Here is a 12,492-nt window from a genome sequence, read left to right on the forward strand (position 1 = left end):
ATGTCTCCACTGTTTCTTTCTTTTTTTTTTTTTTTGAGTTGGAGTCTCACTATGTCACCCAGACTGGAGTGCATTGGCCACTCCTGGCCACCACAGCCTCAACCTGCTGGGCTCCAGTGATCCTTCCCCCTCAGCCTTCCAAGTAGCTGGAACTACAGGTGCACACTACCATGCCCAGCTAATTTTTTGATTTATTGTAGAGATGAGGTCTCACCAAGTTGCCCAGACGGGTCTTGAACCCGCGGGCACAGGCAATCCACTCACCTCGGCCTCCCAAGGTGCGGGATTACAGGCTGCGCCACCGAGCCCGGCCATTGTTTCTTTTAACTGTTTTGCCTCCTGAATTAGAGTATAATCTAGTAGGTTCTTTGAATTAATGAATTATGGATGGCATTTTCTTTCCTAGCCCAGGGCAAAACTATGCCATAGATTTTACCCAACAAAGAATAACTTGTACCAAGTACACCATTCTTACCACCTCCCCCCACAATCCTATAATGAATGGATTATAACAGAAAACATGGAGTTGAAATGCTGAAGCCCATTTCATTTTTTGGATTCCCTTTTGAGGTTGATTGTGCCTAAGAATGGAATTTGGTTCATGTTTTGGATTTTCCTGATTGCTTTGAGGACCCAGCCTGGCTGTGAACATTTCCTAAATAGGTTGACTGTGTTTTCAGGCTTCTGTATTTATTTAAAAGTCAAAATGGAGTATAGGTAAAAATTAGTAAAAATGTGTCTTGAGGCTTAAAAGCACAGAGCCACAAATCAGATAGGGAGGAAGTTTATTTTTATTTATTAGTATTGTTATTATTTTGAGTCCTAGTCTCATTCTGTCGTTCAGGCAGGAGTGCAGTGGCATAATCACAACTCACTGCAGCCTCGACCTCCTGGCTCAGCCTCAACCTTTTGAGTAGCTGGGACTATAGTGTGTGCTATTTTTTTTGCTTTTTGTAGAGACAAGGTCTTGCTTTATTGTCCAGGCTGGTCTCAAACCCAAACTCAAGCAATCCTACCGCCTTGATCTCTCAAAGTGCTGGGATTATAGGTATGAGCCATCGTGCCAGGTTGGGAAGAAGTTTTTTAAAGTCCTTTTTCAGGGGCCGGGCACAGTAGCCTGTAATTCCAGCACTTTGGGAGGCTGAGGCTAGAGGATTGCCTGAGTCCAGGGGTTTAAGACCAGCTTGGGCAAATTGGTGAGACCTCATCTCTACAATAAACCAAAAAATTAGCCAGGCATGGTGGCTAATAGTTCTAGCTACTTGGAAGGCTAAGGCGGAAGGATCGCCTGAGACCAGCAGTTTGAGGCTGCAGTGGCCGTGAGCATGCCACTACACTCCAACCTGGGGGAAAGAGTGAGGCTCCAATTCAAAAAATAAAATAGCATAAAGTCCTTTTTCCTCCCTAGTCTCACTTAACTCCTTTGGATAATGAAATAATTAGAACTTAGCACAGCTGTACTTTGGGCTTCAAACTACAGTGCTGATGAGAGAGGGAGAGACTGTTACAACATCTAGCTTGTGGCAGACACTCAGTCTTTCATGACGTGATTTGGTATTACACGCCCATGTTTCCCACAACCCCATTCCTATTTGTTTGCTCTCCTCTGGGTTGTGTGTCCAGGCCCCATCACGTCCCTGCTGTGAAGCTTCCTGCTGACTTCCTGGCCCTTTCTGGGAGTGACCCAGGTTCTATATAGTTGGCTATGGTTCTGTGCCTGGGGACAAACACATACCCCTCTGTCTCTCGCAAAGAACAAGTCTGAGAGTCAACAGCCCAGCGATGCCTGCTCTGGTTGTCCTACCAGAGTGACAACTTACTATTTCAGATGTTACTTGTTCTACTTCTAGTTAGCTCCAGGATGCTACATCCTAACGGTGATTATCCACAATTTTCCTACATGTCTTCTAATGGGACATTATTTTTGCCATAGGTTTCCTCTGAGCACACATCAAATAGAGACACCATTACCCTTTTTTGCCGCCCCAGGTTTCCATATGTGGGCCCCAACTGTGGAGACAGGACAGTGGGTCAGGAGCAGGGTGGGAGATGTGGGAGTCTAGGAGGTTAGAAGACCTGTTTGTTCATCCTTCAGTTCAATCCGTCAAGTGACAGATTCATTTTGTTTTTAGCGTATCAGCAAGATCTGAAATGCGTGCTGATGAGAAGATCGTTAATGCAAAACTAGTAACCATTCTGGTACAAGATACAGTTGAAACTGAGCAGACTGTGTCTCAAAAAATTAATAAGAAAATTGGTAACTCAGGAGACATTGAAAGCTATACTAGTAAGTATTAAATAATTTTACTTAAAGTTTACCTGAAGACCTACCTGCCTTTTTGTAAGCCTTTCCATGATATGTGAGAAAGGGGGCAATCACTGCGCTATTGAATTGATGGCTATCTCCACATTTTCTTTGAATCCATCCATTCTTCCTCCCTTCCCTTTCTCACTTTCCCTCTGCTCCCTTCCAGCCTCCTCCCAAGTTATCAAACTGACCAGTTTGTTCCTCTCTTAGACGGTATAAGTGACTAGACTGGGAAAGATAAAGAAAGGAGAAAGGAGAGGGCTTTACACCAAGTTACAGTTTTCCAAATGATGGTAGTTCTACCTGTACTATTTCCCTCTTTAGGCTGACACACAAACCCACAGTATAACTGTAACAACTCGTGTTTGCAGTGCTACAAACCACCCTAAAACAGCAGTGGCCTAAAGCAACCACCCTTTGTTTATTGCAACCCCGAAATGGGTCAGAATTTGGGCCAGGCACGGTGGTGCATGCCTGTAATCCCAGCACTTTGGGAGGCAGAGGTGAGAGGATTGCCTGAGTCCAGGGGTTGAAGACCAGTCTGGGCAACTTGGCAAGACTTCATCTCTACAATAAATAAAAAAATTAGCCAGGCATTGTGGCGCGCAACTATCGTTCCAGCTACTTGGAAGGCTGAAGTGGAAGGATTACCTGAACCCCCCAGATTGAGGCTGCGATGACCATGATTATACCACTGCACTCCAGCCTGGGCAACAGAGTGAGTGAGACTCTCAAAAAAAAAAAAGAATTTGGGCAGAGCTCAGGTGGATCATCTGCTGATATGGGTCAGACTTAACTGATCGCACCTGGCTGCTGGGTCAGCTGGGGCTGACTAATCGAAGATGGCTCACTGTATGGTTTGTTTCTGCTCCACGTGGTCTCTCATCCTCCAGCAGACCCATCCAAAAGGTTGCAAGAGAGTAAGATTCAATCCACAAGTATTCTCAAATCTCTGTTTACATCACATTTACAACTGTCCTATGGCTAAAGCAATGCACATGACCAAGCACAGTGTAGAAGGGATACAGAAAGGTGTAAATTAAACGATGCCATGACTGCAGTCAACCCACCACAGCCGTCACCAGAAGCTCTTCACCCCAGAAGTGACCTCTTGGGGCCAGCCCTGGGAGCGGTGTTGTGCAGCTGGTTCTCAGTCCTTGTTGCCAAATCTAAAGTCCTCTGTTGAGCCACCATTTATTCAACTTTTCTGTAGAACGTGACACTGGTCTCCTTCCCTTCTTGATAGCCCTCCCTTCTTGGGTCTACACCCGCCATTCCTGCCTCCCTCAGCCTTCTTTTTGCTCTTTCTAAAACTCCTTTCTCAGTCTCTTCAACTTTTGCTTTTTAATGCTTGCAGTCTCCCTGGCCTAGTTTGTAAAACATATTTCTCTATTTGAAAACAAACAATTCTTGCTCATTTATAGTTTTCCAGCTCTTTGTCTCTTTCTCTAAGATTTTACCAGGATTCTCGTTGATCTCTCAGGACCTAGAATGTAAATGCTCTGGATGAAATTTTTAAAATTCCATCAGAATAGCCAGGCGTGGTGGCGTGTGTCTGTAGTTCCAGCTACTTGGAAGGTTGAGGCGGAAGGATTGCCTAAACCCAGCAGGTGGAGGCTGCAGTGGCCGTGAGTGTGCCACTGCACTCCAGCCTGGGCAAGAGTGAGATTCCAACTCAAAAAAAAAATTATATCAGAAAAAATGGGACTCCTCTGTACCTCCTCCTTGGGTGTCAGTCTCATTTTAGTAATGTCTATTCTACTTGTTTCCATCTAAGTATAATTTCCAGGCAGAAGAGACTGGAGAAAAATAGTTGTGGAGTCATTCCATTTTTCTCATGTCATCTATCAACATTCCACCAACCAGGTCTGACTTTTCTATAACAGAGAACACACACACGCACACACACACAGCTCCACTCACTTTTCACTTTAACCCTTTTGTTCTTTGTTGTTGTGGTTGTTATTGTATATGTGTGTGGCAAGCCTGAGCTCATCTGGGGGCCAAGACTTTCTCTGGCACATTTTAAATACTCCATCTTTGGTCATGAGACTGCCTTTCCACATTTTGTTTAATTACTCTCATCTGAGCTTCCTGGGAAAATGACATTAGCTTTTTTTTTTTTTTTGAGTTGGAGTCTCACTCCATTGCCCAGGCTGGAGTGCAGTGGCACACTCACAGCCACCCCAGCATTGATCCCCTGGGCTCTGGAGATCCTTCTGCCTCAGCCTTCCAAGTAGCTGGAACTGGAACTACAGGCACGCGCTACCACGCCTGGCTAATTTTTTATTTATTGTAGAGATGAGGTCTCGCCAAGTTGCCTGGGTTGTTCCTGAACCCGCGGGCTCAGGAAATCCACTCACCTCAGCCTCCCAAAGTGCCGGGATTACAGGCTGAACCACCAAGCCCAACCGACATGAGCTTTTGAATTACCTGGCCCTCCTTCTACATTTTTTACAACTCATTTTTGCTGCCATCCAGTTAGAATTACATTTTCAATTCTGTGACCGAGCATTTTCATCTTCTTGAGATATTTTCATCTTCCAGAAACTCATGCCGTGGAATTACACCTTTTGTTTTCTGAACATTTCAATACTGACTCTCTCTAAGTCTACAGAGCGATCTGTCTATGCTGCGTGTGTCTCTGCCAGGCTACCACTTGGTCTCTGTCTCCTAAGGGGCCCACCTCTTCCTGCCAATCAATTTCTCTGTGGAGTCAGAATTTGGTCCAAAGTAGCAATTCAAGGAGTCAGAAACTTTATGCCCCAGATCTTACCACACACTCTGCCTGAAGTCAGCTGAGACTTACAGCAAGCATGAGGAAGTTGAGGGTCCCCCTCAGCCTGGGCACTGACCACTTAGAGCTGTTGCAGCTGAAAGCAACTAGTACATTCTTCAAGGTAAATTGGGGTCCCCTGTGCAATGCTCTCATCTTGGCTCTCCTTAGTAATTGCCTTGGCCACAAGCCCTGGCATACTTGCAACCGTTTGGCCCCAGTTCTGAAAATTGTTTTAGACAATCCCTTTCAACACTGCCTTCTACTCTGTGACTGAGCATGCGCTCTTATAATACAGTAACAGAAAATGAAATGGTGCCAGCTGGCAACAGTCAGATAGCCAAAAGAGCACAACCACCCAGCAAATGGAAGTGAGAGCTCATCACTTTTAGAGGAAAACACTTTTTCCTGTCCCCTGGCTTCAGTGGCGAAGACATTGTTTTCTTTGCCAAAAGTTGTAGAATCTCTTACTCTAAACTTTTAATTGGAAGCATTTTCACATGACAGCTGATGGAGGAAGGTTAGTTACAGTTTGGGTTGTTAGCAGAGGGTAGCCATGTCACTTTTCTTTCTCTTTTTTTTTTTTTGAGTTGGAGTGTCACTCTCGCCCAGGCTGCAGTGCAGTGGCACACTTATGGTCACCACAGCCTCCACCTTTTGGGTTTAGGCGATCTTTCCGCCTCAGCCTTCCAAGTAGCCGGAACTACAGGTGTGTGCTACCACATCCGGCTAATTTTTGATTTAATGTAGAGACGAGGTCTCACCAAGTAGCTTGGCTGGGTCTCGAACCTGCGGGCTCAGGCAATTCACTCGCCTTGGCCTCCCAAAGTGCTGGGATTACGGGCTGAGCCACCGAGCCCAGCCGCCATGTCACTTTTCTACATGCTCCTGTTCGCTCCCTCTAATGCATTCTCAGATGCCTTCCAACCCACTTCTAGACTAACATTCTTAAAAGATTCCTTTCCCATGCCATGCTCCTGCCCAAAACCCATCAATAGACTAACTGGCTTATGGGACACAATTCGACATCCTTAGCCTGACATTCAAGCCCAAGAATGAACAAAAGAGCAAGTATCTATCGAGACTCCTGCAGTGGACACTATCCTATATATTAACTCACTCAATGCTCACAACAATCCTGTGAAACAAGAATTATTAGCCCCATTTTATAGCTGGAGGGGACTTGGACCCACCAAAAATCAAATGACTGAACAGGAAGCCCATGCACTGATACATAGCAAAGCCAAGGAGTCTCCATTTCCTTCCACCTCAACACACTGCCTCTCCCCTAACCAAGCACGACTCTCCTACTCCCTGACAAAAGTTGTTTGCATCTTTTCATGCCCTGTTTACTCTACTTTGACTAACTTTGTCTCTCCTTTGTTTAAATCTTCCCTATCTTTTTAAGACTTAACTCAATTCCCACCTACTCTATGATATTATCTTTAGCTACTTAAACCACCAAATTACCATCATATATAAAGTCTAGGCCATAAAGTCTAGCGCTAAATTGTGAGTTGTTTCGTGTAACTACGGATTCAAACATGCAACTCTAGGCTTTATGGTCCAGACTTTAAATATGGTGGGGCCCAAAAGCTATATGGCTACTGTGTCCTTGGTGGAACCTAGCACAGAACTGGGTGCAAAAGAGATTTTTGAACTTGAACATACTGTACTGCATGGGATTGAATTAATTTAAACTGAATAGTATAAAGAAATAGTCATTGAAGAGAGGATTGGGGAGCTGGATTTCAAAATCCCAGATAGTCATTTGCTAAATCCCAAAGCTTATTAAAAGGCAAAGTATGACAACAATGAGGTGGGGTGCTTTCACAAATTACCTAGCCACATTGTCTTGCTGAATATATTTTTTAATTGTTTGTGCTTCTCAGTGGAAAGTCGGTGTGATTATCATGGTTGTAAAATTGACTCAGATGCCTGTGTGAATGGTTTGACATGTAGTTGCAAAGATGACCTGCAGAGACCCAGCCCACAGAGCTCTTTCTGTCTTGGTAAGTGTTCTCCCTGCTTCTAAGTGTTGTCACGACTTTCTCTCCTTATGCATTTGCGAAATGTGGACTTCACTGCTTGAGTATCCACAAGCATTTCCAAATCCGAGTGATGTGACTCTTGGCTTTAGACACATGGGCCATGACGGGGACCTTGGCCAGGAGCTGGTGAGATAGCCCATATGCGGCCTCACAGGGGGTATGTCATGTGCAGAGCCAATGAGCACCACACGTTACGTAAAAAAAGCTGGGGGTGGCGGGGGGGAACATCTGTTTTTCTGTCACATGTCACTTTGGGGTTGACGAGTTTGTTTCTGTAAATTACCCAGAAATCATTCTGTTTTGAAGCTTTCAGTCTAAAGTGTCCTGATAACTGCAACGGAAAGCACAGGCAATGCCTAGTGAAGGATGGCAAGGTCCCTGAGTGTGTGTGCATGCCCGGTTACAAGGAGGATGCTCACAAGATGTGCCAAAGGTAAGAGAAATTACTCCTTTTTTTTGTTTGAGGTAAAAAAGCAGGAGTTTATTAAGAAGATTAAAAAGCTCCCTAGTGGGAGGGGACCTGAAAGAAAATTGCCCCAAATTACTCCATTTTTGTCTCGCTCACTCCTAGTTGGAACCAGGCCAAAAGGATAGAACTCGCAACACATATATGGGTTTCAGGTCAGGAAGTTGGTAAGCTGGCATAGGTTGGTAGGCATCAAGCATCATTATCATCGTCTCCTTAGTTTTTGAGTGTTTTCTATGTGCCAGAAACCACACCAGGTGATACCTACCACACAGCAACACTGTCAGGAATGCATCAGTTCCCCATTTCCAGATGAGGAAACTGAAACTGGGTGTAACTAATATGACCCAGCCCACAGGGCAGGAAATAAGCAGCAGAGCCTTGTGGCATCACAGTCTGAGAGGGTTCTACTATGCTCCCAGTCTCTTAGGTTCAGCTTCACCTGAATTGCTGAATCTTCCTGGAGCTCAGAGGATGGAGTGTTCAGTCAGGGGCAAATAAGCCCACATAGGATTGTAGACCCCTGTCAACCTTCCAGAGCCCTAGGGAAGGTGCTCTTCTGGAAGAATGGGAGCGTGAGGAAGACAAGAGAAAGAAGAGAAGGAACAAGGGAGGACAGAATGGAAGGAAGATGAGAAGGAAAAAGTGGAGATCAGGGTGAACTCTGACACGCTCCCCACTGGGACTCTTTAACATGGTTTCCTCACTCACTGTATTTTAGGTGTCCATTTGGCTATAGCGGACTTGACTGTCAAGACCGTGAGTATAACAGTCTTGCTATTATAAACAAGCTATTCAATGTCTGAGAAATAAACATTTGGCAGTGAGTGTGAGGGAGCTGAGGGTCCCCATCAGCCTGGGCACTGAACACTCAGAGCGGTTGCAGCTGAAAGCAACTAGTGCATTCTTCAAGGTGAAGTTGGAGTCCCCTGTCAAAGTCCTGTCCAGTCTCTCGGAGTCTCTGGCTTCCTTTGTAAAGAGACAGACAATCTGCTAGCAGTTTGTCTTCTAGGTCACGCCATCCCATCCCCACCCTTAGGTTGTGGGAGCAGCACTTCTGCTGCAGAAAATAACAGAACTTAGCCGAAGGAGTGGACGGGCACCTCTGGACTTGCTCCAGACCAGAGAAGGACATCGGAGCACCATGTTGATTTCCTACATTAGCTTAAATAAGCATTATCTGCTGAGAGGAAGGATAAAAGACCAGCACGTTCCAAAAATATTGGTGATTGTCAGAGAGCAGACCTAGAAACCAGACATTTATTTTATTTTACTTTTGATTTTTATTTAAAGAGATAGGGTTTCACTATGCTGTCCAGATTGGTCTCAAATTCCTGGGCTCAAGCAATCCCTCCACCTCAGCCTCCCAAAGTCTTAAAATTAGAAGACACAAGCCACTATACCAGGTCCAACACCAGCCATGTATAGATACTCAATTTTTTTTTTGTCTTAGAGCTACTCACTGGTTTTGGATGCATTGCTGCAAATTCAGTTGCTTCATTCCCTCCTATACCCCACCCCCACCAGACTGGAACAATACTAACTTTAGTTTTTGGATTACTTTACATTTTAAACTGTATGTAATGAACTAAAGATCAGGGATCAAGGATGAGAGAAACATTACTGTCAGCCTTCCCGCCAGCTACTAAGATAGTGATGAGAATTGCTCTCATTTCTACTATATTTTGTTTCAAAGAAGAATTTGCTGAGTCATTTTTTTCCCTCTGGGTTTTCTGTTTCCACCTCTATAAAATGAGAATTTGGGACCGGATGCACTTTGAGGTCTTTCTCAGACTTAACAGTCTATAGCCCCATGAATCTGGGATAGAGTTGACATTTGTGGAAGCCACATAGCAGAAAGAGACAGAGAGGTCTAGAGCAGTGCTGTCTAATAGAAACATAATGTGTGCTACATAGTTCATTGTACTCTTTAAAATTTTAAGTACAGTTTTAAAAGGAAAAAGAAATAGGCAAGTTGAGAATATACTTATTTAATCAAATATATCCCAAAATATCATTTCAACATTTACGTTAATGTAAGAAGTATTAATACATTAGTTCACATTTTTCTCAGACTGAGTGTTTGGAATCCAGCATGTATGTTGCAATTACAAGCCACCTCACAGTTCAATAGCAGTAACCAGAACAGAGCTAGAGGAGGAGAATGGGCGATAATGAATCCAGACTCTTCCTTCACTGATGCTATCAAGCCATTACCTGACTCCTCTATTCTTGACAACTTTAACTCCAACCTACTTCACCTAGGTTATCAGTAAGGTAACTTATGGAGAGTAGGCAAAGGCAACAGAGGTAAGGAGGGAAGTGTGGACCTTGGTTGAGATCCCATTCCCCACAAAGCCCAGGAAGACTCTGTCACCATCAGCTTCCTTTGTATTTTATCTGAGCAAGGCTGCCCTTTCTGAATGAGTTCTGAAGACACAGTTTAGGGAGTGTGGAGAGGGAGTGCTGAAGGAAAGAAGCCATCTACCCAACCTGGCCCTGAAAGGGTTGGAGACCGGAGTCTGATTGTCTTCACAACTAGGAGTCATTAGGAACACATGTACTGGTGCAGTAGACAGCTGAGGGCCAGCTTGTCGGAGGCTGTTCCTACTCTTTTCTTTTCTCTTTCAGAATTTCAGTTGATCCTTACTATTGTGGGTACCATTGCTGGCATCATCATTCTCAGCATGATAATTGCATTGATCTTCATAGCAAGGTACGGGATGGAAGAGTTCCTTTCCTGGGTCACAGCGCCACCAGCAAGACACTCTAGTTTCCAGACACACCGAGCCTCTCCTGGGCAAGAGAGGGAAGATAAGGGGAGACCTCTCAAATACCATCGACTTTTTTTCTTACTTTAATTTTCTTCTGATTATACAAGCTATACACGATGTGGAAGAAAATTGAGAAAACAGGGAAATGTGTAGAGGAGCGGAACTTAAAATCCACTCCCAAACCCATCTCCCTGAGGCAACTAACATTTTGACATGGATCCTTCCCGTTTTTCTGTCTTTTATTTTTTTTTAAAGCAGGATTTATTAAGAGGAGAAAAGAACCCACAGTGGGAGGGGATCTGAGGGGGTCCTTTTCCTGTCTTTTAAAATGTTATTCTATATATATATAATTTTGTATCCTTTGTGTTTTTTTTTTGAGTTGGAGTTTCACTCTGTCGCCCAGATTGGAGTGCAGTGGCTGTTCCCGGCCACTGCAGCCTCCACCTGCTGGGCTCCGGCGATCCTTCCATCTCAGCCTTCCAAGTAGCCGGAACTACAGGCGTGCGCTACCACGCCCGGCTGATTTTTTGATTTATTGTAGAGATGAGGTCTCACCTGCCCAGGCGGGTCTCGAACCCGCGGGCTCAGGCAATTCACTCACCTCAGCCTCCTAAAGGTGGGGGATTACAGGCTGAGACATCGAGCCCGGTTCCTTTGTGTTTTAAAACATTTTTTATTGAGTTTTTTTTCTTAACACTATCATATGACACAGCAACCATTTTCTAATGTCATCAAAAACTCTTTGTTAACAGTATTGAACTCCATTGAAGTTGTCAAATACAATTTTCATCAGGTCACTTCTCTACCCAAGGTCTAAAATCAACCTCAACTGCACCCCCTGGTTTTTTTTAAAGTAGAAAGCCTAACTCTGCGTGGCTGTTTTCCAGCTTGGTGCCTTAAGGTCTCTTCGATTAAGGGAGGGAATGTAGGGTTTATTCGTTTATTCAGCAAATATTTAGATATGCAAAAGTTCCCCATCAACAGGTGGGCAAATTCTATCATATCTTTTCTTTTCTTTTCTTTTGAGTTGGAGTCTCACTCTGTCACCCAGACTGGAGTGCAGTGGCCGCTCCCGGCCACCGCAGCCTCGACCTGCTGGGCTCCGGCGATCCTTCCGCCTCAGCCTTCCAAGTAGCCGGAATTACAGGCACGCGCTACCACGCCCGGCTGATTTTTTGATTTATTGTAGAGATGAGGTCTCGCTGCCCAGGCAGGTCTCGAACCCGTGGGCTCAGGCAATCCACTCACCTCAGCCTCCCAAAGGCGCGGGATTACAGGCTGAGCCACCGAGCCCGGCTATCTATCATATCTTTTCTATTCTAAATATGCCAAGTGGGAATCCCCTGATTTAAAAAAAGCTACTTTTTCTACTATTTAACTCATATCTTATACTTGGACAAAAAAGATATCTCTCCACTATAATATGAGCAGATAACAGATTTATTTTTTGAGTCAGGTTCTCACTGTGTCACCCAGGCTGGAATGCTGTGGCAGGATCTTGGCTCATCACAGCTTTGACCTCGTGGGTTCAGACAATCTTTCTGCCTCAGACTCCTGAGTAGCTGGGACAACAAGCATGATCCACCACGCCTGGCTAATTTTTAATTTTTTTTTTGTAGAGATGCGGTCTTGCTATATCATCCAGGATTATCTCAAACCACCTCGGCTTCCCTAAGTGTTGGGATTACAGGCGTGAGCCATTGAGCCTGGTCTGTCTCCTCTCATTTTAGGAGGGCTGGCTGACCATCCTGAGTCTTCAGGGTCCTCAAAAGTTACTATAGAACCTTGTGACCCTGTGACAGCCATGTATCTCAGTTCCTCTCTCCTGTTGCAGAGCCAGTTTTGCCTTTAGCCCGGATACAGATTCATGATTCCTGGGAACACACCAAGAATTATAATTCTGTTGCCCATTTCAAAGGGAGGGGAAGCCTGTCCTCAGTTACCTGGGCAAGAGTGTTGTCAAGGCACAGGAACTCTAGTCGGCTGGGCTGGCCGTCAGGGTCACAGGGCGAGTGACATTCCATTCCCAGTGAGACTGAGGCATGGGTGCTTCACCCTGGCAGTACCTCTGTGGACATCATAGATCCCCCTCCCGTGGTCCAGGGCACTGCAGGAGC

At 44.9% G+C, this 12,492-nt stretch overlaps 1 protein-coding gene across 1 annotated transcript in view; it reads left to right on the plus strand.

Moving 5' to 3' along the window:
- The window catches only part of MUC13 (mucin 13, cell surface associated), a 31,311-nt gene that overhangs the window by 17,596 nt on the left and 1,223 nt on the right, over positions 1–12,492 (plus strand). Inside the window, exons 5-9 of the mRNA XM_021706354.1 lie at positions 2,133–2,287; positions 6,977–7,096; positions 7,442–7,568; positions 8,323–8,360; positions 10,233–10,317. Coding sequence (XP_021562029.1) covers positions 2,133–2,287; positions 6,977–7,096; positions 7,442–7,568; positions 8,323–8,360; positions 10,233–10,317 — 525 coding nt within the window. The remainder of the gene's footprint in view (positions 1–2,132; positions 2,288–6,976; positions 7,097–7,441; positions 7,569–8,322; positions 8,361–10,232; positions 10,318–12,492) is intronic.

This window comes from Carlito syrichta, unplaced genomic scaffold, assembly GCF_000164805.1.
Source record: "Carlito syrichta isolate Samal-C Ts95f unplaced genomic scaffold, Tarsius_syrichta-2.0.1 Scaffold315477, whole genome shotgun sequence".
Taxonomy (NCBI): domain Eukaryota; kingdom Metazoa; phylum Chordata; class Mammalia; order Primates; family Tarsiidae; genus Carlito; species Carlito syrichta.